The sequence below is a fragment of the Mastigoproctus giganteus genome, chromosome 2 (assembly GCF_048544385.1).
Source record: "Mastigoproctus giganteus isolate SK-2022 chromosome 2, ASM4854438v1, whole genome shotgun sequence".
In the NCBI taxonomy this organism is placed as follows: domain Eukaryota; kingdom Metazoa; phylum Arthropoda; class Arachnida; order Uropygi; family Thelyphonidae; genus Mastigoproctus; species Mastigoproctus giganteus.
The window spans coordinates 206,458,773-206,485,809 of record NC_143576.1 but is presented as its reverse complement, the minus strand read 5'-3'; the positions used below and the strand labels follow the sequence as shown (position 1 = coordinate 206,485,809).

Sequence of the window (27,037 nt, the reverse complement as noted above, 5' to 3'; positions counted from 1 at the left end):
AGAAAACGGCAGTTTAATGAATAAACGAGGAAGATGAAAAGTTGGTTCTGTGAGTTTGAAGTTGGACAGTAAATGGATGTTGGCTGGTGGTAGCACATGTTTGAACTGTTTTGAAAGAGCAGGAATTATAGAAGACAATTCAGAAGAACAGTGCCAGTGGAAGTATCTGTAGAAAAGGCATGCAGCAGAAACAGAATGTCTATGAGACAGAGAGTGGAGAGACCCTGTTAGAGATGAGTCATTAATTAAACTAACTGCCCTCTTCTGAATGGAATCTAGAAGCCTGAAAGGTTTTGGGGGCACTGCCCCAGATGTGGAAACAACATTCCATGGCAGGGTGTATTGCGATTTGTACAGAGTGAACAGCTGTTTGGAAGAAAAGTAACGCAGAGAGTGAAAGAGAAAACCAAGTTTTTTAGATGCAGAGGAAACAATATTTGTAATATGCTTGTGCCAAGAGAGATTAGAAGTCAGGGTAATCCCCAAAAGAGATATATCATTTTGCCTAGAAATCGGAGTGTCACCAAAGATAAGCATAGTAGCAGAACAATCCTTTTTGCGAGATATAAGACAGCACTGTGTTTTAGAAGGATTGAAATCAACTAAGTTGTCTTTGCCCCACTGGAGAATTACCTGGAGATTGGCACTGAAGGAATTAGTAGCGGATATTAGAGAAGTTGAAGCTGATTGAGCAGGGCGAGTTTTCTCAAACTGGAAAGTGGAATGAAATGTGCTATCATCAGCAAAACTATGGATAGGATTTCTGGTCAATGGAAGAAGGTCATTAATATACAAGAGGAAAAGAGTGGGGGAACAAACTGAACCTTGAGGGATACCAGCATTGGTGGGAGAAGTTAGAAGATAGAGAGCCATTTACAATCACCCTCAGTGAGTGGTCAGAGAGAAAACTGGATAACCAATTACAAAAAACAGTTGGCAGACCATAAGATGGAAGCTTGTTTAGAAGACCTTTATGCCAAACACGATCGAAAGCCTTTGAGATGTCAAGAGCAACTGCTTGTGTTTCATCGAAATTTGCACATCTCAAGTCTGTGGGGGCTTCCTCTGGGGCCAAGGATGCACTCATAATCATGGCTAAGGGCCTGTTTACTTTCTTTGTTGCCTCTTTTAATATAACTGGATAGATCCCATCCACCCCAGGTGCCTTTTTTATGTTTAACTTCAATTTCAACAAATTAATGTCCTGTAAGAAATAAAAATTTCCAGTAGCAACTCTGTCTCTAGTTAAACATTGATCACTCCTGATCAGATCATGAATGATTGAATAATTGGTTTTAAGTTGAAGAATGGCCAGAGTGAGGATCACCTCTGATGGCAAGTGGCGCTCTTTAAACTTCGCAAACCATTGAAAATTGCTGAAAACGCTATTTATAAAATAAAATTTTGATTTTTGTTGCACATTTCTCTACTGGACATTAAAATTGATGCAAATTTGCTGCTCATTAAAATAACTTATTTTAAAATGTGATGAAACACAAAACACACCTCCAATTCAATGTGCATTTATTCAGATTGAATGCAGATATGCAGGATTTCAAACATTACTCTCTAGATGAACCACTGAATGACAAGTCACAACTTGTTATGATGCAGCAAGAGTCAATCCAAGAACTTTTTGATCACCCCTCCTATGTCAAAAAATAAGCTTTCTCATTTTATGCGATTAAACTGTCAAAGACAGTTTCACATATTCTCAATTAGGTGGGACAGACTGTCCCACTTTTATGATATGAAGCTTGAATTGTCTGGCAAAGTTTCATATGTTTATTCCCAGTTAGGTGAATTCAGTTGTAGTTAGTCACAAAGATGCAAATCTTTGTGGAAGTGTCTAAAAATTGAGATTTTTTTTTTCAAACTCATGTACCTGGGAGAAAAAATAAATGTCCCCATAATATATGCACTAAGAGGACTAATTTTGTTATAATGTATACATACATATATCTATTTTATTTATTTACTTTTTTTTTTGAACAGAGAAATGCTGAAATATCATACTCAATCCTCTCAAAGATACCTGGGTTACGACCTACCATGCCTTCTGGAGCAATGTATATGATGGTATGTGACAAGAGTTTTTCACTTTAATCTAATTAATTTTCCTAGTAAACTAAAGGGTATGTTTGCTAACCTACTCACATAAAATTTAAAACAACGAAGGAGCTTTCTTTTCATTTATGTGATAATTTTGGAATTCTGTTTCTCAAGTTTTTTTTTTTTTTTTTTATGAAAACCCCAAACACGAAAGGTATCAAAACCTATAGTACTTAGTACCGTGCATGGGTTGAAGGAGAAGTATGGGGTGAGGGGGATGCCGTAAACTTTGCTCTAGAGACTGAACATGGGTTTCACCACTTCAAGCCTCCAATAAGCAAAGTGGTGGTATTTCACCGGTTGATGAAGGTCAGCTACCACCTGAAAATAACAGGAAGAAAAGTATGATAAGATAAGTCAGCACCATACTAAGTCAATTAACACATGATCATCATTTTGAGATGCAAACAATATTGATTTATGACTACATTAAAGAGGCCTGTATCTTTGTTTCATCTCAGCCAATTTAATGGCTCTAAACTTTGGCACTAGCTTCTAAAACTAAAGCATTTTAAATTTTTAGAATAATCAATTTTTTTTTATAATCACGATAGCTATTAAACAGAAAGGACAGAATTCTGGGGATATCTGGATCCTAGGCAACACGATGCTATCACCCATCTTGGTAGTGGACGAACTCACTGCTTGGCAGGTATATAGGTACACTGCATTCACGTAGACAGTAATTCAATGTCAGTATGGATAAACGTTGTGAGTTAACCAACTTTGAATGAGGGATGATAGTAGGTGGCTGACTCAAGGGTCACTCTATCGCGGGGGGATGGTACAGAAATTAACTATCCCCATTCGACAGTATCAAGAGCATATAGGAAATACACCATTTCCGCAATAACATCTCATCATGGACAATGCTTTGGGTGGAGAAAGGTAGTAGATGAACGTAGCCGTCGACATCTCTCTCGCAAGTAAGGAAGTAAATCAATTTCCTTATTATTTTCTAGTAGTTAATCTTCATAATTCACAGTAAACAGGACCATATCCAATTAACATTACTGTAAACTGTGATTATTGTAGATAATAAAACAGAGAAGTATTCTGTAATTTTATTTATCAAAATTTTCCTAATTAAAATTTTGATAATTTTAATTCAATTTAAAATTTAATTAAAAAATCTTTAAACTAATAAAAGAAAGGATAACATTATATATAATAAAAGCAAAAACCTATAATTTACCTGGGCTTTATAGCAAATTACACAGAAAATGTTTTAAAATGCTTTCAACTGATGTTTAAATAGATTAAAGGATTTTAACAATTTTTAATAAAAAAATTTTTCTAATTTCTGTTTTGAATATATATGTAAATTCCTTTTTTAGCAATGGATGACCATAGATTAAGCAGAACACAGATTAACAAGTTTCTGCTGTAATATTTATTTTGATATAAAATATTTACAAGTGGACATTGCAGAGGACACCAGAAAAGTTACCTCCTGAAAGAGTGAAATAAACAAAACACTTTTCAGTGTAACTCATGCACATAACTCAAATAACTTGGTCCGTGAGGTTGTCACAGACATTCTCTCAGGCATGTCAAGCTGGGCTTGCTACTTGGGAGTCTAAAATGCCGATTATACTCCCAGATTCAGATGTTGATATCTGAGAGCTGAATATCAGCTCCGGAAGCTGATATTCAGGTGACACTCAAGTCAAGTGGTCCTAATTTCAGCAGTCCTGTCAGTCTGTGACAGCCAAATCTTCTGTAATAAGCCACATCCACCTTCACAATAGTGGGAGGCGCCTCCGTAGCCAGGTGGGAAGGAGCAGCAGTGCGTAGCACACGCTTCTTGATTAGACCGGGGTTCGAGCCCATCACCACCAAATACGGAGGATGCGGCAAGGTCAGGGAATGACCACTGCATATCCCGGAGAAATATGGCCTTAGTTGCTAATGCTCCTAAAAACCAAAATAACAAACAACAATAGTGGGACTGTTAGTAATGCCGGGTATACCGTATTTCCCCATGTATAAGACGCACCTTAATTTTGGGGCCCGAAATTTGAAAAAAAAAATGTATTACATAAAGTTATTGAACTCAAGTTTTATTCGTCATAAAATTCATACAACTCATCACTATCAAAACTCCCATCCATTAGCTTGTCCTCATCTGTGTCTGATGACGAATCACTGTCTTCATATATTACCTCGTCCTCAGTTCCATCTATGGCATTTGAAATGCCACACTTCTTCAATGACTTGACAATGATCTCAATCTTGATATTATCCTAGGATCTTTTCACCCAGGTACAAACTTCTCCTATAGTTGGTTTCTTCACTCTTCCTGCTGGTGTCAAATTGTCCCCAGAAGACTTCATCCATTGGTTCCATTCATCTCTCATGGCAGCTTTGAAGGGTTTGTTAATGCTGACATCAAGTGGTTGGAGCTGGGATGTCAAGCCTCCAAGTATGACGGCAAGTTTTGTTTTTTGCTCTGCAGCAATCTTCTTTGTATTTTTTGTTATGTGTGACCTGAACTGATCAAGCACCAACAGGGCAGGTTTGTGTAAGAGCTCACCTGGTCTGTTCCAAACTTTCTCAAACAGATCTTCACCCCATCCTGATCCATCCAACCCTTGTCATGAACGTGGACAATCACTCCTCGAGGAATGTCTTCTTTTGGCATTGTTTTGCGTTTGAAAATCAGCATAGGAGGCAGCTTGGTTCTGTCGGCACAACAAGCTAGAACAACTGTATAATGGCTCTTTTCATGTCCACTTGTCTTCACAGTTAGTTTTCACCCCCTTCTTATCAACAGTTCTGTTACTTGGGACATCAAATTTAAGGGGGACTTTGTCCATATTTGCAATCTGTTCCAACTCAAACTGATGTGTCTTCCGACATTGAATGACAAAACAATGAAATTCAAGGACCTTCTGCTCATAGCTTTCAGGCATCTTTTGGGCAAGTCTGGTGCGTGTACGCATGCTTAGTCCATTCCGTTTCATGAACCTGAAGCACCAATTGTGTCCTCCTTTGAAATCAGTAACTTCTTTTTCATCAGCAATTCTTCTTGCCTCATGCTGAACCATCTTTGTGGACACAGGAATTCCAATTGCCCTCTGCTCTTCTATCCATATCTTCAATTCCCTCTCTAAATCAGGCCATTTTGCTGACTTGCCTCTAATGGCCTTCTTCTGCCGTGGCGTTTTCAGTAGGGTTTCTTCTTCTCGTAGCCGGTCTCGGATTGTTTTCTCAGTTGGAGGAGGACCAAACTTACGTTCAGCAGCACGATTTCCATTCACTTTTGCAAACTGGATCACTTTTAACTTGAATTCAGCACTGTACGAAAATCTTTTCTGAGCCATTTCTGGGCAGAACGTGGCAAAACGTAACCTAATATACCGGTAACAAGTGCGAAACAATGAGCGCAAAGACAACAAGCGTGAAATGCAAGTAAAAAAATCTACAACCACTGTATAAGAGGCACCCAGTTTTTAGACCCCAAATTTTTCAAAAAAAGGTGCATCTTATACATGGGGAAATACGGTAATTCCCATGTGCAAGTCCTGAAATACAACACATAGTATCTAGAGGTGAAGACCCAGGTGTGAACCAATGTGAGCAGGGCTCGAGATGTGGTGCCTACACCACATAGAGGAATTCTCACTCCCTGTGTTACCAGGCAACACTAGGTGGTAGATGACTGTCATCAACCAATGCAATACTACCGCTTTGTTTAGTGGAGGCTTGAAGTGGTGGAATCCATGTTTAGTCTCCAGAGCAATGCTCTGGCAACCCCCCATCCATTCCACCCTCTAGTACGATTGTTGTCTTTTGAGGTTATGATGGACATCATGGCGAAATCCAGCCTCCCTTACATTTCGAGGGTACAGTTGTAAAACTGTGTTTGCAGGTCGGCTGCTAGATAGTCCACCAGACTGAACCTATTGGTAACTCTCCAGGAGGCTTCCAGATCAGGTAGTGTATAATGCCGCTGCCTCTACTCTGCCAGATAGTGACTGGAGGGAGTCCAAGTAGTGTCCATAGCATGGCCTCAATAATGCCCTCTGCATAGAAGGGACATTTTTCAGGCCACATTATGTCAAGGAGCCGGATATATCCTTGCTGTGTGAATGCCATATCCAATATCATCACATCCTACATATCCTCACCATCCTTTCTTTCTATTGAATATATCATGAATTGTCAAACTAATAAAACAAAATTATCTGCAAAAAGATCTAAACCTCCAAAACATTTCCTCATTCATTTCACAAATATATGTGGTTTCAGTTCCAATCTCAGTGATGTCCATTTCCACTTACAGTCTGCCAAACCCCATGTACTTTTTCTGACAGAATTCCAATTATCAGGTTCATTCAACTGCTGCTCATCTCAGTTGTCTGAATTATTTGCTATATGATCCCTCGATCACCTCGCCTCCAATCACAACTTGGAGATGGTCTCCTCTCCAATGGAGCTTTTCTCTCATAGCCATTCTCAACCTTGTGTTGTTTGGCATTACAAGAATGCAAAGTGGGCTGATCTGTGAGATTTCTTTTCCTTGGTCAGATTACTGTTTTTTGAAATCTTGTAATATCAACATTTGCTCAGATCGTGTCAATGAAATTATTCTTGTAGGGATGAAATCTTTTATTCCACATTGCATCTTAAAATCTCATCCTTTATCTAAACCTTGGTTTTCCAATAAATGTGCTAAGGCAGTTCAAGATAAGAATGTTGCATATCACAAGTGACTTGTATCCAAATCTCCAGGTTCATTTTCTACCTATACACAAAGCTCGCAAAAATTGTAAAGTAGTTATTGGTGCAAAGTAGATTTTGAACAGGCTAAGAATAGAAAACTTGCTTCTTGTACAAATAGTAGTTGGGCATTCTGGTCTCTTGCCAAAGCTATTGGCCCCAACTTTTGCCCATCTCTATTCCCAACTGTCAAAACTAGATGGTTCTATTACCATTTCATCAAAAGATAAAGCTGACCTACTAGCATCCTATTTTACTTCTAACTCATATATTGATGATCTTGGTAAACCGCCTCCCACCATTCCCAATACAATCCATTCAATGCCTCTTGTGATTTTCTGTCAAAAGGATGTCAGAAGGATTTTGACGAATTTTGATGCTATGAAAGCTCCAGGTCCTGATGGTATTTCTCCACTTGTTCTCAAAACCTGTGCACCTGAACTTACTTCTGTTGTGTTGCCTTTTTTCTTTCTTATTCCAAAGGTGTTTTCCCTTCTGCTTGGAAATTTGCTCATATCCAGCCAGGTGACAAATCCCTTCTATCCAGTTATCATCTCATTGCACTTACTTCTACTCTTTCTAAAATAATGGGGAAATCAATTAACTGCCAACTCTTAAACTATCTAGAAACCTATCATCTGATCAATGAGTGCCACTGGTGAAATTCTGGCTTATGTTACCTATCTATAGACAAATTTGAATGGAAAAGTTTGGTGAAATTAAGGTGTTCTTGACAATTCAAAGGCTTTTGATTGTATTTGGCATAAAGTTCTCTAAATAAGCCTACATCTTATGGCTTGTCAACTGTTTTTTGCAATTGGATATCCAGTTTTCTTTCCAACTGCTCACTGTAGGTAATGCTAGATAGCTCTCTGTCTTCCTCTCTAATGCCGGTGTTGTCTAGGGTTCAATTCTTTCTCCCACTCTTTTCCCCTTGTATATTAATGACCTTCTTCCTTTGACTGGAAATCCTATCCATAGTTTTGCTTGATGATAGCACATGGTATTCCACCTTCCAGTTTGAGAAACATTGCCCTGCACAAACAGCTTCAACTTCTCGAATATCCACTACCAATTCCTTAAATTCTGATCTCTAGGTAGTTCTCCAGTGGGGCAAAGATAACTTAGTTGATTTCAATCCTCTAAAACTCAGTCCTGTCTTATATCTCTCAAAAAGAATTGTTCTACTCCTGTATTTATCTTCGATGGCACTCTTGATTTCTGCGCAAGATCATCTCTCTCTCTCTTGGGGATTACCCTGACTTCTAATTTCTTTTGGCATAAGCACATTACAAATATTGCTTCCTCTGCATCTAAAAAAATTGGTTTTCTCTTTCGCTCTTGGCGTTATTTTTCCTCCAAACTGTTCACTCTGTACAAATTGCAAATCCACCCTACTATGGAATATTTTTTCCACATCTGGGGTGGTGCCCTCAAAACCTCTCTCAGGCTTCTAGTGTCCATTTAAAGGAGGGCAGTTAGGTTAATTAATGACTCAACTGTAACAGTTTCTCCATTCTCTGTCTCATAGATGATGTTTCTGCTGCATGCCTTTTCTATAGATACTTCCATAGGTACTGTTCTTCTGAATTAGCTTCTATAATTCCTGCTCTTTCTTCCAAAACAGTCAGAACACATGCTGCAATCAGTCAACATTCTTTTACCGTCCAACTTCAAACTCACAGAGCCAACTTTTCTTCTTCCTCATTTAATCATTCAACTTTCACTTTCTGAAATATGCTCCCTGCATTATGTATTTCCTGAAAATTGCAAGCTACAGAAATTCAAGTCTAATATTAACAAGTATCTTCTTTCATCTTCTCAACCTTCAACCTATGCTCGGTCAGGGTTGCCAGGTCCTACGCTTTTCCCATAAGCTTTACGTTTTTTTGGTTGATTTTACAGGAAGTGATGTGCACAAGTGGCTTGATTTTTTTCACCAAAATTCCTAAAGAAAATGTACCCAATATCAGTAGAATAGTAGGATATTTGTTAAGTATTCCTGGCTCAAATGCTGTATTGGAAAGGGTGTTTTAATTAATGAAATTGAAGTGGACTATGTCAGAAACAGAAGTCATTGAGAATTAATCAAAGCAGAGTTGCAGATTGCAATGAATTTCTCTTTTAAATGTAAAGAGTTCCTTCAGTATGTAAAACAGGATAAACAATTGTTAATAAGGGCAAAATGTCAAACTAAGTACAATTAAAATATTGGACAATTTGAATTTTCTTGTATTTTTTAAAACTAATTTTATCGACAAAACTTTTCCATTTTTTTTTTAGGAAAACCAGACAACCCCATGCATAGTGCTAAGTACTATAGGTTCTAAATCCTCTCATGCTTGGGGATTTAAAAAAAACTGGCATTTAGGTTTATAATCAATGCACCCTATGAAGTTCACTCATGCATTGTGTTGAGCAAGTGGATTGTAGAGCAATTGACATGTACACTGAGTGATCACTAAATTATGACCACCTACCTAATACTTCGTAGGTCCTCCTTTTGCCTTCAGTACAGCAGCTATCAGACGTGGCACTGATTCAACAAATGTTGGAAGCGTTCGGGAGGTATGGCCAACCAAGCTGTGTGTAATGCAGCTAGCAATGCAGGTATGGAGGTGATTGGTGTATTCGGAGTTCGGAGGCCAATTGATATGCTGGAAGTCAGAACTGTGTTCCCCAAACCATTACTGCACATCAAGTGCCCAATTGCTCGGCGCATTGTCATCTTGGAAGACACCATTGCCATTCGGGAAAAATTGTAACATAGCGGGGGTGTACCCAGTCAGCAAGCAGTTGACAATAGCGGAGATCAGTGATACGTTGTTCCACGTGCACCAGGGGTTCAAGTTCCTGCCAGTGAAACATGCCCCACACCATACAACCGTCTGCACTTTTGATACCATACACGATGGATGAAGAGCCTCATGTTGTTGACACCAAATCCGTACACGATCATCCACGGTGTGGGGTAAATAATGTATCTTCTAATGTTCAACTTGCATGCTCTTTGCACCAGGCGAGTCTTTTATGCCAATGAACCTTGGTTAGGAGAGGATGCCGTAGGGATCGTCTGCTGGTATAGCCCATATGAGCAATGCATGGTCATGCCAGATATTGTTCCGGGGTGGCCCATGTTGTTTTGGGTAATCAACTCTTCAACAGTGTGTTGAAGAGTTGACTGTTTACCTGTATGAGTCGCCGGACCTGCTGCTCACCTCTAACATCAACCTTTCACTGACCTTTACAGTTTTGCCATTGGGTCATTGTTTGACCATTTTGACGCCAGTCCTGGTACACTTTAACAACGGTGGCTTTCAAACACTCTACCAGTTCAGCCATTTGGGAAATTCGAGGCAACAGCTCATTGAGCTCCAACAATCTGTCCTTCATCAAAGTCCGATAAATCTTTCCTTTTACCACTGACACTTTATCTATGCTATGTAGGTTGACTAACTGCGCACTCTCGTACCTTACGTGGTCAATGGGTCACATTCGGTTTTCAAAGTGGTGGTCATAATTCAGTGATCGCTCAGTGCATGTTGTATTGGCAGAACTCAAATAATTAATGTAATAAACACATCTCCTCTGACTGTGAGTGGGCAACTGCAACACTGACTGGAGTGGCCATTTTGTTACTACTACTTTCTTCCATAGTTAGGCAACATACTTATAAATCACCCCTTCTATGTATATACACACATATCTAACTCTAAATTTTATACCTCTTAGAGTAATTCGAGGGATTGGTTTTCCTTACTCTTATTTCCTTTCCCCTTAGTCAGCAAAAGCCTTTTTCACAGGTATATATCAAATATACAATTCACACAAAATTTATTGTAGGCTCTCATATTCTGTATTATTTGTTTCAGAGATATCTGTCAGGCTAGCTGTTATTTTGCCTGCTTGCTGTTAAATTTAAATATAGATGGCATAAATGGTTATAATTTTGATAATTGGACCTAGTTAAACAGGCAGATAACATTAGCATTTTTAGCATTAGTAGAGGCATTTGATGCAAGAAAGCAAGCTTATGCAGCATCAGCCAAAAAAAAAAAAAAAAAAACACCCACTTCACCCCTCTGTTCGTTCAAAATACCTGTCCAGCTGAGCCTTAAACTTATTTAGGCTATCAACCTCCACCACAAGGGATGGCAGTCTGTTCCACCAACCAACCACCCGCTGGCTAAAGGCAAATTTCCGCACGTCTATCCTACATCTGTCTTTCCTCAATTTGAATTTATGCCCTCTCAGGTGATTTTTCTGAGCTAGAGGAAGAATCCCATCAGCATTGAGCATGCTTAAACCATTCAAGGCTTTATACACCTCTATCAGATCACCTCGCTGGTGCCTAGTCTCCAGACACTGTAATTTGCAAAACTTAAGCCTTTCTTCGTAAGAGCACCCCTTTGTTCCATTCACTAATCTTGTTGCCCTTCTCTGTACTCGTTCCAGCAGCTCTACATCCTTCTTGAAATGAGGCCTCCAGACCTGTATACAATACTCTAGGTGTGGCCTGACCATTGCCTTATACAATGGAATAATCACCTCCTTATCCCTGCTGGAAAAATTCCTGTATATCATTGACAATACTCCATGAGCTACTCTTGCAGCCCATCTGCACTGCTCAGAGAACTTCATATCTGCCTGCACAATCACCCCCAAGTCCCTTTCATTCTCTACCACTGTCAGTGTAGTACCACAGAGTTGATACGTTGCTCTGGGGTTGCTGTTTCCCATGTGTAGTACTTTACATTTGTCAATGTTAAACTTCATTTGCCACCTCTCAGCCCATCTGCTCAACCTTTCCAGATCCTGTTGCAGCAGCATAGTGTCAGTAGTGTCCTTGACAACCCTGCCAACCTTTGTATCATCTGCAAACTTGGACATTAAGCTTGATATACCATCATCAATATCATTTATAAATACAGAAAACAATAATGGACCGAACACTGAGCCCTGAGGGACTCCACTAATAACATTAGTCCACGATGAGCAGTGTCCATTGATTACCACTCTCTGTCTTCTCCCCCTCAACCACCCTTTATCCATAGCAGCAATTTGCCTCCAATGTCACACTGCTCCAATTTGTGTAGCAGTCTTCCATGTGCAACAGTATCAAAAGCCTTTCTAAGATCCAAGTATATAATATCAAAGTTATTCCCTGCATCCAGTTCTTTTGTGACTGCATCATAGTATCCAATCAAGTTGGTCAGGCAAGACTTCCCCTTAACAAAACCATGCTGTGTCTGAGCTATAACTGAAGTCTTGTCTAAATGATCCTGCAGTGCTTCTTTAACCAGTGCCTCCATTAATTTTCCTGGAACAGAAGTTAAGCTCACAGGTCTATAATTACTTGTGTCAGCCTTTGATCCTCCTTTGTGAATTGGGGTCACATTTGCACATTTCCAGTCTATGGGTACCTCCCCTGAGTCCAAGGAAGCTCTCATAATTATGGCTAAGGGTTTGCTTACTTCCTTTGCTGCTTCCTTTAATATAACTGGATAGATCCCATCCACCCCGGGTGCCTTTCTTGTGTTTATCTTCAACAGTTTCTCCTCCACTTTACTCCCAGTTATTTCAAGATTCTGTAGCTTACTGCTAGAGTTGAATACACCTCTGGCATTCCCCTTGCTGAATAACTCCTCATGTGTGAATGTCGATGCAAAATATTCATTTAGTTTGTTAGCTACCTGAGCAGGATCATCAACAGTTGACCCATCAATATCAAGTGGACCAATCTGATTCATCCCCTTCCTTCTAGAGTTTACATAAGTAAAGAACTCTTTGCTGTTTTTCTTTGCATCCCTTGCCAAGGATTTCTCGTAATCTGCCTTCGCCTGCCTAACCTCCTTTGTAACTTGGTTGCATATCAACTTGTATCTATCATAGGCTTCTGTGTCATGTGTTAATTTATATGTATCCCATGCATTTTTCTTCTCTGCCATATGCCTCATTAGTTCATCTGACATCCATTTTGGCCTAAACCTCGAACAATATTTCTTAGTTGGTATGTAAAGCCTAGTAGCTTCCAAGATAAGTTCTTTGAATGCTTCCCATTTTGAATTTGCTGTTGGTAACATCATCAGTTGGTCCCACTGTATAGAATTTAAATACTGTCTCAGTCCATCGTAGTCGCCTTTACGGAAGCAATAACCCTTCCCTTTACCCCTAATGGTAGTTACCTCTTTCAGTAAATCCCACTTCAGCACACTGTGATCACTGCCACCTAGTGGTTCATTTATCTGCAGATTCTTAATGCATGAAGAATCACTGCTGATAATCAAATCAAGAGTATTACTCCCTCTAGTTGCCTCCCGAACATGCTGATGTAGAAAACAATCATCCAATAAATCCACAAAAGCCCTGCTAGTGTGTGAGTAACCAGCCCCCAAATTCCAGTCAATATCTGGGAAATTAAAATCTCCCATTATAAGACTCTCTGATTTACTGGCCCACTCTATTTCCCCGTACAGTTCCTTATTATACTCATCAGAGTCATTAGGCCTATAGCACACTCCTACTCTCAATTTTGATCTCCCAATGCTTATGTCACACCAAACTGACTCAACACTGCACTGTCCAGCGATGTTGACTGGCTTCACTTCCTTGGTTTTTATGTGTTTCTTAACTAATAGCATAACCCCTCCCCCCTTCCTATCCTGTCTATCCTTTCTGTAGACGTTGTACTCCCCAAATTGCAGTTCTGCATCCCTTATATCTGTGTGACACCACGTCTCTGATATCCCAACAATATCTGCCTTTGATGTTTTGAGCAATACCTCAAATTCATCAAATTTATTTACTAAACTCCTAGCATTGGTGTACACGCAAGTATACCTGCACCTGTTTCTATTCTTAGCTACCCTAACACAACCCATGTGTTTACTTGTACCGCAATGGTCCCAGCAGTCTCTGAAATACCATGCATCTTGTTTTTCAGGCTTCTGCTCATTCTAATAGAAGCAGTGCAAGAATCTCTTTCACCTCTGCCAGTGGCTACTGTCAATCTATTGGTCTTTGTCTCCCCCCAAGCTAGCAGTTTTCCGACCCACCTAACACTGCCTTGATAGCATCAGCAAATATTCTTGCACCCTTTCTATTTAAGTGTATCCCATCCCTGTAGAAGCAATCTCTCCTGTTAACAAGTACAGTCCAGGCTGAAAAAAATTCTACCCCTTGAGCCTTGCACAATCTTTCCAGGGCCGAATTGATCGACAAGGCTCTCATCATATACTCCCTCCTATCGTGTCTGGGCAGAATTGCAGACACTTTCAAATTCAACCCTAATTCTCGGCTTTTGTTCAACAGTGACCTGTACTTGTTAAGTAATTCTGCCGGTCTCCTACTCTTAATATTATTAGTGCCAACGTGTACAACTATATCATCTTTTGTGCCCTTAAAAGATGATATTCGCTCTACAACGTCATCAACCTTTGCCCCTGGCAGACATACCCTGGTCCTGTTCCACCTATCTTTTTTACAAAGCATGTTCCCCGTTTCCCTGACAATAGAGTCACCAACAACTACTAGTTCCTTCGGGACCAGCGCATTCTGCCTTGGGGGTTGTCTCTGTGTCACGCGATGCCCAAGTGCAAGCTCTGGCGTTGATGTGGGCAGCTGAGAGCTTGATGGGCCCCTCAATTTAGTTTCTTCGAGGGCATCCACCCTGTCCTTCAAGCTCTCATATAGGCCCACAAGAACGCCGAGTTGTTGCTTGATATCGATACACTCCTTGCATCGCGCACACACAAAGACATCCCCCTTGGCAGTATCATGTCCCGTACCCGATTGCTCTGCAAACATCAAGCAAACAGTGCATTTTATAAGGCTGTGAGTCAGAGGACAACTGCACCCCTCAGTTCTGCTCTGAGCCACAGCGCTTCCATTAGCTTGAGCCTTTTGCTTTGCTGCTCTGGTCTGAGTCATGATTCTATTAATTAATTAATTATAATTAATTATGTTATGTTATTAATTATGTTAAATATAATTAATTATATTACGTTTGTAATCTAAGTCGTTATGTATTTATTTAAACGTACAATTTAACTGCTATCGAAGTTCAACTAACGCTATCTAGTACGGCATACAACTATCGTATCACAATGGCGGGAAAATTACGAACGTAGCGGAGTTGAAACACGTGGAAACCTTTACCGATACTTTTATGCAATTACAAGGCCGAGTAAAGAATAAATACACCAAGTTAATCAGAAAATCACAAAATAATGTTATACTACTAAATTTAAATCAAAAGTTTTAGAAAAACAATAATTTCAAATCAATAAATAAGAAAAACCCACTTAGCGGCTTGGAACACGACCGTCTCTAGTAGCCTCGTCAGCAGTACTAATACAGAAACAGATAGCCTTGCTGATTATTGATTGGATATATTGAATGGTGCTAGCCCTCATCAATGTATACCATTCAAGGTATCCTAATATCAATAATCATTATATTTTTTTATTGATAATTAAATGTTTATTTAATTATCAATAAAAGGGTATAAACAGCAAACCAACTCAAACTATCTCAATCTTTATGTTCGTTTTGTCTAATGTACTCATACTTTTATGCTAGTCTTATCATACAACTTCTCTTTTGTGACTTTTTTTTGTCTTGTTTTTATTCAAAGTAGTCACCACCTGATTCAATCAGCTGGTGCTTACTCTGAATAAAAATAAAACCATTTTTGAGCTCCTTCACTGTTTGTTTTATTACACCAGTCCAGGAACTTCATTGCCATACTTCATTTTTTTTTTTTTTTTTTTGGTAGTTGTTGGCGCATCGGCTTCTGTGGTCATAATGCACCTCTCAAGGTTTTTGTAGTACTTTGATCCAAGCCCGAGGTGGGATTCGAACCCGCGACCTTTGGGTTGCCAGGCAGGCACTTTACCCGCCCGGCTGGCGCCATACTTCATATGGTGGGTGTGTGTGTGTGTGTGTGTGTGTGCGTATTTTATGTTCCTGTTTTATATAACTTTGCCACACCACCCTGGGAGTATATACTGTGTCAATGATCACCATACCACTGCTTCCAAAATTTACCAGACAGAAAAAAAAAAACACTTCCTTATTTTTGGTAAAAAAAATAACAAAGTTTGTAATATATGCATATTTATTACAACAAAGATTTCTGAAGAGAACAGAGAGGGAGGGAAAAAAAAAAAAAAAAGAGGCAAAAAAGCCAAAACTTAAATTATATTCAATCCTATCAGTAGTTTACAAGATGGGAAGTGATTATATTACAGTTTTCTCTTTGAATAAAGCAATGACAAATGGGAAGAGAATACAGAAAAAAATTAACCATCCAACATTTTAATGTAGTTTTTGTATGCTGAAAACTTTTGAATGCTTAATTGTAAATCTACTATGAATAACAGGAATTATTTCTTTATAAAATATCTATCTCTCCAATAGATTGGGATAGATGTAGCAAGCTATCCTGAATTTAAACATGATCTGGACTTTGTAGAGAGGATGGTGTCAGAACAATCAGTGTTTTGCCTTCCTGGAATGGTAAGTAAACTAGTGGTAAACAAACATTTTTCATGAAAAATATTGTAATCTTTCTTCATCTGATTAATGTACCTGTACAAATACAGTAGACTCTCAATTTTCCAGGATAGATGGTAAAAAAAAAATTCCTGGATAATCGATTTCCTGGTTAATCCAAAAACACAGTAAGTTTCTGACATACGTAAGGATACGTTCCTGAACTTCTTACGTAAGTCGAGTTTTACATAACTCGGGATTGACTAAAAAAATATTGCTCCAATATTTCCATGATATGCCAAAATTACAAAAACCACAATATCCTCAGAAAAATGAAGGAAAATAGTTATATAATTTTAATTAGTTCAATTAAAAACTTTATCTGGGGACAGCAGTGAAGTAGCCAGAGTGGCATATAAGAAAAGAAAACATAAAAGGAAGAAAAAACGCATGTTATTGTACTGTAAAAACTGATTTGTATTTTGTAGCCTTGGTTATTATTGTTGACCTCGTTGGTACAGATCGCTTCTTGTATTCTGCCTTTCTCCTTTATTGTGCTCACCGTTGCCACTGACAAATGTGAATTCCATTCGATACTTGTTAATGTTTGGCCATTTTCATACATCCTTATTATTTTAATTTTGTGATCCAACTCTGTTCCTTTTCTTGACAGATTTACTAGTACCACTGTCACTTATTCTCTTAGTCGCAGTGGTGTAGCTAAGTTTTTTGGGCCCTTAGGCAAGGAATCATTTTGGACCCCTTATTTTTATTAAAATAAATTTTAATTAGGTGTAATATAAAATTTAAAAAAAATTAAATAATTTTAATAACAAATATATTTTATTTACGATTTCTATATTATAATTTTACAAAAATTATCTTTATAACTTTACATAAAAAATTATACTGTAACTAATAAATTTATGAAAAAAGCTAAAATGTTCTTTTCGTGCTTTTAAATTTGCGAAATCATTAATAATATCTTTTAAATCCATTTTACTGGCAATTTATGCTCAAAAGCCAATACTGCAAGATTGCACAGTCTACTCTGACCAATAGCATTTCTTTTATAATCTTTTATTATTCGTAATTTACTGAATGATCTTTCGGCAGAGGCAGCTGACATGGGCAGGGTAAAAAATAACTTAACTAAAGTAAAAATTTCTGAAAGGTCATTTTCTAGGGCACTATATTTTTAAATTAACAAACTAATTTTTTTTGATAGACATGTCTGCTGATAAATCTAATCTAAGTGTGATTAAATTACAATACTGAATCAACAGTTGGGGGAGAGAGTACGGATGAATACTTTTTTTATGAGATTTTCACACTCACTTAATATATCACCATTTGAATTTTTTTTTTCTGTTCTTGTATTGCAAAATAATTTTTTACTAACTTCAAACTTTTGAAACGATTTTTAATTTGTATTATAATTTTGTCTAAAACATAGTAAAAAACACTGATTTTAAAATACTGATCTCTATTATCAAACAAAAAATCTGAAGCTAATCGATCATGCTGTCATTTGTGTTCAAATTTCCTTGGCAATTTTCTCAGATTTGTATTTAATTTGTTGTGTATGAATTTTGAATGTTTTGTAAATTTTTACTGATTCGGTCCAATACAGAAGTACATTCATCAAGGTCTATATCATGCTTCTGTAGAGTTTTTGAAGCATAATTAATTTTGCACATCACATTATTCAAAAATATACAAATGAAAATAAAACCAAATGTCATCATTTGCTTCATTATTCTAAGCGATTCATCTTGGTCTGCTTTTTTAGTTGATTTAAGATTAATTTCTGTCAAAGTTTTTATAATATCCGCAAAACGAACTTTCACAGCTGTTATTGACTGTAATCTACCAGACCATCGAGTAGGGTTGATTTTTTTAAATGTAACTTCAGATTCCCCAATAAATTTAGAAAGAAGATCCTATCTTTTTGTACTATTTCCAAAAAAATTATACAAATTTTGAAGAATGTCGAAAAATGATGAAACGTTATTACAACAATTTAAGCTATCATAACTAAATTTAAATTGTGAATTGCACAATGAATGTACTCTGCATTTGATTGGATCCTTTTAATGCATGACTGCACACCATTATAAACCCCACTCATGGCATTAGCCCCATCATATCCCTGACTATAACATTTTTCAATGGGAATATTTAGTTTGTGTAATATTTTCATTATATTATAGGTCTTCATTTCTGCCAAATGATCATTGTCTTAGAATCCTAAAAAAGTTTCACAAATTTCAAAATCTTTGCATTTTTCATTTTCGTCGTGAATTAGCATTAGTAGAGGCATATGATGCAAGGAAGCAAGCTTATGCAGCATCAGCCAAAAAAAAAAAAAACACTCCCATTTCACCCCTCCGTTCGTTCCAAATACCTGTCCAGCTCAGCCTTAAATTTATTTAGGCTATCAACTTCAACAACAAGGGATGGAAGTCTGTTCCACCAACCAACTACCCGCTGGCTAAAGGCAAATTTTCGCACATCTATCCTACATCTGTCTTTCCTCAATTTGAATTTATGCCCTCTCAGGTGATTATTCTGAGCAAGATGAAGAATCCCATCAGCATTGAGCATGCTCAAACCATTCAAGGCTTTATACACCTCTATCAGATCACTTCGCCGGTGCCTAGTCTCCAGACACTGTAATTTGCAAAACTTAAGCCTTTCTTTGTAAGAGCAACCCTTTATTCCATTCGTGAATTACGTGAACATGTCATACAATAATACTGAATTGATCTTTTTTTTTTGTGGGATCTTGAGTAGTATCTAAAATTATTGAATAGAATGGTGCTGAATTAATTTTGAGTGTTAATTCTTTTGTTAATTTAGTACCTAAACATCCTTTTAACTCATTTTGGATATTGTGGGGCTTAAATAAATTACTGAACCAGATGGCTTATTAATAATTTGTTTCATTACGTCATCATAGTAGGAAAATGAATGGACTTGCGATAAAAAAATTGCCACTGTAATCTTCCGAAAATCCTTCCTGATGACCGTGAAATGCTAAAGAATTTTTAGCCAACATAAGCGCTATCCTAAATAACCGCTCAAGTACCATTTTCCAAAATGAGGATCTTACTTGTTTCTCAAGATCTTTATCAATCATTGCATTCTTTTGCCACATTTCATGTATGTCACATGCCTCGATATGATGTTGAGAAACACTGATTTTTATCTGAAAAGATAGATTTTTCCAATCTTGTAGTCTGGAACACCACTACTTTTAATTGAAAACATCCAGCATGGTTGGCAATATGCAGCATCTAAAATTTGTGAGTAGCACAGCCACAAACGGGGAACTGGACCATATGTTGAAGTAGGATAGTAGTAGTAAGTGTCACTGAAACTTCTATTTTGTTGTTCAGGATCCCTTGGAAATGGTCCTTTAGGTCTTTGAGTTGACAAACTCAATGTTTCTTTTTATTTCATTGGAAATGTTTATGTCCACGTATTCTCCAAGATCGCTTGAGGGAATAAATGGTGCAGAGCGTTCACACTAATTTCCGACGAAGGCATATCTATGATTGTTCAATTGTTTTCATTTGATGACCCTGCTTGATTTAAATGATTTGCAGATATATTTATACCAGCATCATTCTTTTCCACATTTCCAATTCAATACTGGTCTTTTCTTTAGCTTCTTCTGGACATAATTCATTACTGTGTTTTGTAAAGAAATAATCTAATTTAGATTATTTATTGACTGCTTGTTCTTTTGCTTTCTTCTTGGGCTCCACTCTTTCCCTTTTTCTTTTCATCAATTTTTAACTAAAAATTTTATTAATTTTAAACTTTATATTTTAAATACAAATAGCAATAATAAACAAATACATTTTTGTATGTCAATTGCTGTTTTGATAATGACTTGAACTTGAATTGAAATTAATCAACTAACAACTTTTGACCACCATATATGGCTAAATGTTCGTATATGTGGGGCCAATTTCCCCACCGTCCTCCTGTCAAGTTGGGGAATCCCAAACACCATACGATATGACGCATACACATACGGTAACCGAATGGGTGTCTTATCACTATACAAAGTTGCATTTGTAAAAGCAAAATAAAGACTGCCAACACCTGGGTTTATGTTTTGGCGATAAGATATAAGAAGAATTCCTTCCTTATTCTAGATGTGTCACATTGTTGAAGAGCTCAGTGAGAAAAATATTTTCATTACATGTTGCATCTGTCTATAGACCCTAGCATAGTAGGGGTGGGCCCCTGCTTGCATCTGTTAATGGGCCCTGGAGAAGTAGGGCCCCTAGGCTTTGCCTACTTTTGCTATATGGTAGCTATGCCCCTGGTTGGCAACATAACAGTCAAAATTAAATTTTCTGAAAAAAACTTCACAGGGCAAAAACTCACTATTATCACCCCAAGCGAGCTCACATTTTACTAAAGCACATTTCTGGAGGTCACTGCCATAAAACAAAAACAATTTGCACTTTCCAGTTTATTGGGCTTTTCTGTTAGTGCAATTCATTTGCGTTTGCGATAATACCAATAGCTGGAATTCTGTGGATTTTCACGTTATTGTAGTGAAATGTGTCCCCCCTTCACTGAAATCTTCAGTCATATAAAAAAGATATAAAAAACTCAACATAAGTCGGGGACTTATTGTATCAAAAAATGTTCAGCAACCTACGTAAAAAGTATGGCGATAGATTAAAAAAAAAAAAAAAAAAAAAAAAACTTACCACATACTACTGGCATGTCCAATCTGATGCTTCCCTTTTATTTTTTAAAATGTTGCATATGGTTTGGTCACCAACTGTTTGTTTGGTTTTTAGGTGGATTAGCAACTAAGGCCATATTGCTCCGGGATATGCAGTGGTCATTCCCTGACCTCTCCGTATTTGGTGGTGACGGTCACCAACATGATAGCTGGAGTCTTTGATATTGAAATGATGCTGAGGATACAATGCTTTAAATGAATTGTAAACTTATAAAAGGGAAACAAGCTGTCCAGATTTTTTGGGTCTGTTCATGTATAGTCAGGAGAAATTTTTCATGTTAGCCTGGCAGAAATACATGGGAAGGTGATACAAAGTACATCTCAGTACATACAGAGAAACAGAAGACTTCTAACATCAAGCAATGCTTGCCAAGTCCAGTTCAGAGTACCAGGCAACTTTGAACACAGAAAATATTGTGGAAGCAACATTTAAAACACACACACACACACACACACACACACACACACACACACACACACACACACACACACACACACACACACACACACACACACACTTCATTCACCTAAACCTTCTTTAAATTATTCAACCTATTCCTTTCCACAACATTAGGAACATGTCCGTATTATAGGTAAAATCCTTAGATGGATTACAGAATGGCTGCTGGACAGGAGGCAAGGAGTTGTGATTAATGATTATCCTCCATCAGGCTAGTGTTAGAAGTGAGATTGCACAGGGATTAGTGCTGTGATTGTTGTTTCTAATTTTCTTAAATGACATTTGGTGAAAAGACAGGGTATGTTGTCAAAAAACCTGCAGATGATGAGATCTGGAAGGTGGTAAATCACCAGCACCAGGCTGCAATTCATCAGGATAGCTTGAATAGACTTAGAGATGGTTGGATAAGTAGCAGCTTTGTTTAATTCTGCAAAGGTTTTGCACTTGGGATAAAATAAACCCAAAATAAGTTATATAGTAGGAAGGGTGAAATACAAACAGCAGAGGAGAGTGTTCTAGGAGTTATGATTCAAGCAGACATGATATTTATTGTGCATTAGAGATAGGTCGCAAGAGAAAGCGCATGGTTTCTTATTGATCATTTATAAAACATTTGCTTGTAGAAAGAGGAGATTATAAGATCACTGTATACAACAATTTTGGCACCAATTGTTGAATATTTTCAACAATTGGTGCCAAATGTTTCCATACTACCTGTGCACAATTTTAGAATATTGTGCACAGGTAGTATGGAAACCACACTTAAAAAAAAAAAAAAAAAAGACATTAAGCTTTCTGTAATGTCCCAGAGATGTGTGACATGGCTGGTAAGATTGGCAAAAGGACACCTCTCATGAGGAATGACTTTGAATATGTGGACTACAGAGCTTGGAAACCTTAGAAGGGATCTGTAAAATGAAGGTAAAATTTTCACAAGTTACAAATGACATTAGTACTAGGATAGTAAGGTTGGACTTCATAGGAAGGTTTTTTTTTTTTTTAGTCAGGAAAAGTTAATTTAATTTTTTAAAAAGTTAAAAATTAAAAAGTTAATTATTTTTTTTCAGTCAGGAAAAGTTAATTATTAGAATAAGTTGCCTCCATGAATAGTTAAGGCTGACAGCTTGGAGAAATTCAAAGGTCAGCTGGAGCAGTACCTATGTGAGGAGTGAAACACTTGTTTATTTTGGTTGGTTCAGCAAAAGCCAGAGACCTCTTTCCGCAGCATGGCTAATGATCTCAGAAAACTGCTCAGGTAATGCTTCAATATGATTGGTAACAATGTTCACATTCTTTCTGGGGAGACATTCCAAAATGCAAGTTTTCAGGTTTTAATGTTGTACATAACCAAAATTTTCTATTATTTTGAACAAAGTAACTTTTTCCTTTATAAGAAATGCATTATTGTAAATTAATATCTATTAACTGAATACTTTCTCCTCTTTCAGTGTTTTGATTATCCAAACTACTTCCGGATTGTTTTAACAGTACCTGAAGAAATGATGACTGAAGCCTGTGAGAGAATCAAAGCATTTTGTCTGAGCCATTATACTTTGCCCAAATCACCAATAAGTAACAACATGGATATGATTCTAAATAACATGGTAGCTATGCCAGTATAAAACTTAAAGTTTCTTTCCTTCAGATGATGACAACTTGCTAAAGAATCTGACTCTTCTGGTCAAATGAAATGTGGACTGCTTGGTGATATTTTAGAGACTAAAAGGAAACCCTTAAAGGAAACTGTTCACTTTCGCTATTTATGGTGATACAAATTACAAGAACTGTGTATTTACTAAAGCATGCACTGTATATATCTGTTCATTGTACACTTAAATAGGAAATATTTTTCAGATCTGTACACTTTCTGTTCTCAATTAATACCTTCCAAAAATAACATTAAGCTTACAGAAGAGTCCACACCAAAATCACTGATTTGAAGTTATTCTTAAGAATGAAACAGTTAATTAAAAAAAAAAAAAGCCTCTCATTTTAACATCAATACTAACTTAACATTACTAATGCATAATATGAATGCTTATTAACTTTATTGTTATAAACTCTTATAATAGTATAAATAATGATGAAATGAACAATGTAAAGATGTTTTCCTTTATAAAGAAGAATAGCTCAAGATAAACTTATATTATTATTATAGTTTTTGGGTATGTTCCCCAAATACAAAATATTGACTATTGTGCAGAGATATAAATTTGACATACCTCAAACTTCTCTTAATAACCTAAAAAATTATTTTTTTTTTAGTATTCTGGAATAAGATTATTATTATTTTATTTATTTTCTTTTCTTTTATCTTCTCTCTTAATATACAGTCAATATACACTCAAAGATGAAGCTTGAATGATCAAATTCAAAATAACCCACGTCAAATTTTTTGATAGGTATTTGTCTGCTCATACAACAATAATTTAACCTAAGCTTATTGTTGATTGTATTTCATTCCCAAGATAAATATGATTTGGGAAAGAAATATTCCACAAAGATAATGCATTTTCTGAAAAACAGTGAAAATTAACAAGCCATTAGTATTATGTGTTCAACAGAAACCATAATAAAACTCTGTCTCTCTCTCTCTCTACACACACACAAAGTTCCTGGAATGGTGCTGTTGCAGTCGTGTTTGATCTCCAAGTTCAAACTCCAAACTTCCTTTAAGTTCAAACTTCTTCCAACAGATGTGATACTGAGATTGTTCAAAAAGCTGGCAGGTTGCAAGTAACAACCAGTTTCCTCAGCAGCATTAACATTCAGTATTAATGATTCGTCAAGTTTTTTATGAAGATTTATGGGAATGGAAGGTGTGTGTAAAATTTGTGACACACAGACACAAAGATGGGCAGAATAGTGTCATCACGCAAAGATTTCACCCAGACTTGTCAAGACAACTAATTTCTTTGACTTCGGGAAAATGTGTTGAGTTTTTCAGGTACAACATAGAGATGAAGCATCACAGCATGCAGTGGACTTCAAAATTATCACCAAGGCCCAAAAAAGTTTTATGTACAGAAGTCTAGAATCAATATAATGCTGACCACGTTTTTTGACAAACAGGACATGATTCACAAGGAATTTGGTCCTTGAGGTTGTCACAGACATTCTCTCAGATATGCCAGACAAGCTGTACTTGCTACCTGGGAGTATAAAACGCTGATGGAACTGATATTTGGGTGACACTCAAGTCAAGTGGACCCAATTTCGGAGAAGTCCGGACGGTCTGTGATAGCCAAATCCTCTGCTTGCACCTTCACGATGGTGGGACTGTTAGTAATCCTGGGTATAACCTCCATGCACAAGTATATGGTGGTGACCATCCAGGTGTGAACCAATGTAAGCAGGGGTCGAGGTGTGGCGCCCACACCATATGGAGGAACGCCGCCCCTCTATGTTACCAGGCAGTACTAGGTGGTAGATAACTCTCATCAACCGGTGCAATATCACCACTTTGCTTATTGGAGGCTTGAAGTGGTGGAACCCATGTTTAGTCTCTAGAGCTAAGTTCCAGTCAACCCTTCCCTATCTCTTCCATCATGCAGTATGATTGATGACTTTTGAGGTTATGATGAACATCGTGGCGAGATCCAATATTCCTTACATTTCGAGGGTACTCTAAAATGGTGTTCGCAGGCCGGCCACTAGTTAGTACACCGGACCGAACCTATTGGTAACTCTCTAGGAGTCTTCCAGATCAGCTAGTGTATAATCTTGCTACCTCTACTCTGCCAGACAGTGACTGGAGGGAGTCCGAGTAGTGTGTATGCGGGGAGCATTGTCGAGGCCACGTTATGTCAAGGATCTGGGTATATTCTTACCATATGTACGCCATATAAAAAAATTCCATTACTTCATACAGCATGTCCCACCCACTTTTTCTCACTATTGAATACACCATGAATTGTCAAACTAATAGAGCAAGCTTATCAGCGAAAAGATCTAAACCTCCCAAGCACTTCCTAATTCATTTCACAAATATACGTGGTCTCAATTCTAATCTCAACGATGTCCATTTCCACTTGCAGTCTGCCAAACTCCATGTGCTTTTTCTGACAGAATCTCAGTTATCGGTTGATTCAACTACTGCTCATCTCAGATGCCCAAATTATTCGCTGTATGATTCCTTTCGCCTCAACGGTGGTACTTGTGCATATGTCCATTCTGATATTCCCTGTCAGAGACTTGGCAATTTGGAATCTTCTCTGGCTTAAAATCTCTCTACCTCATTGTTTCAAATTTATCTGTTGTCTCTACCGTTCTCCCAATTCCACTAATCACTTGGAAGTCTTTGACTTCCTCTCTTTGCAACTTGACTTTCTCCAGTCCAACTTTCCTAACAGTGAGGAAATTTTCCTTGGTGATTTTAATGTTCACAACTCCAACTGGCTTCCGTTTTCTAGTCACACCGACCCAGCTGGTCGAGATGCTGAGGCTTTTGCAATTACTAATGACCTTGCACAGATTGTTCATTTACCTACAAGAATACTGGACAATCCTAATCATACAGCCAATACGCTTGATCTTTTTCTCACAAACAATTCTTCTAAGTACACGGTCGAAGTGAGAGGTCCTTTAGGCACTTCAGATCACAACTTGGTGATTAAAGGCTCCAATGGAACCTTTATCTCATGGCTATTCCCAACCTCGTGTTGTTTGGCATTACAAGAATACGAAATGAGATGACCTGCGAAACTTCTTTTCCTTGGTCAAATTACTGTTTCAAAACTTCTGATGTCAACGTTTGCTCAGATCGTGTCAGTGAAATTATTCTTGCAGGAATGGAATCCTTTATCCCACACTCCACTTTAAAATCTCGTCCTTTATCGAAACCTTGGTTTTCCAATAAATGTGCTAAGGCTGTTCAAGAGAAGAATGTTGCATATCGTAATTGGCCTGTTTCTAATTCTTCAGTTTCATTTTCTGCCTACACCAAAGCTCGCAACAATTGTAAAGCAGTTATTAATCAGTCCAAACTAGAGTTTGAACAGGCTAAGAGTAGAAAACTTGCTTCTTGCCCTAATGGTAGCCGAGCATTCTGGTCTCTTGCCAAAGCTATTGGCCGCAACTTTTGCCCACCTCTGTCCAAACCAGATGGTTCTGTTGTCACTTCAGCCAAGGATAAAGCTGACCTGCTAGCATCCCATTTTTCTTCCAACTCATGTATTAATGATCTTGGTAAAACACCTACCATTCCCAACATGCTCCGTTCAATGACTCCCATGGTCTTCCGTCAAAAGGATGTCAGAAGGATTTTGACGAATCTTGATGCTAAGAAAGCTCCAGGTCCCGATGGTATTTCTCCACTTGTTCTCAAAACCTGTGCTCCTGAACTTACTCCTATTCTTTGCTGCCTTTTTTCACTTTCTTATTCCAAAGGTGTTTTTCCTTCTGCTTGGAAATTTGCTCATATCCGGCCAGTTCCTAAAAAGGGTGACAAATCCCTCCCATCCAATTATCGT

At 37.7% G+C, this 27,037-nt stretch overlaps 1 protein-coding gene across 1 annotated transcript in view; it reads left to right on the top strand.

Annotated features, from left to right (window-relative positions):
• LOC150089966 (tyrosine aminotransferase-like) overlaps positions 1–23,326 on the top strand; it is a 142,788-nt gene extending 119,462 nt beyond the window's left edge. The window contains exons 10-12 of the mRNA XM_090368929.1: positions 1,996–2,079; positions 16,258–16,356; positions 23,015–23,326. Of these exons, the coding sequence (XP_090225055.1) occupies positions 1,996–2,079; positions 16,258–16,356; positions 23,015–23,188 (357 nt within the window). The 3' untranslated portion in view covers positions 23,189–23,326. The remainder of the gene's footprint in view (positions 1–1,995; positions 2,080–16,257; positions 16,357–23,014) is intronic.
• Positions 23,327–27,037: the final 3,711 nt, after the last annotated feature.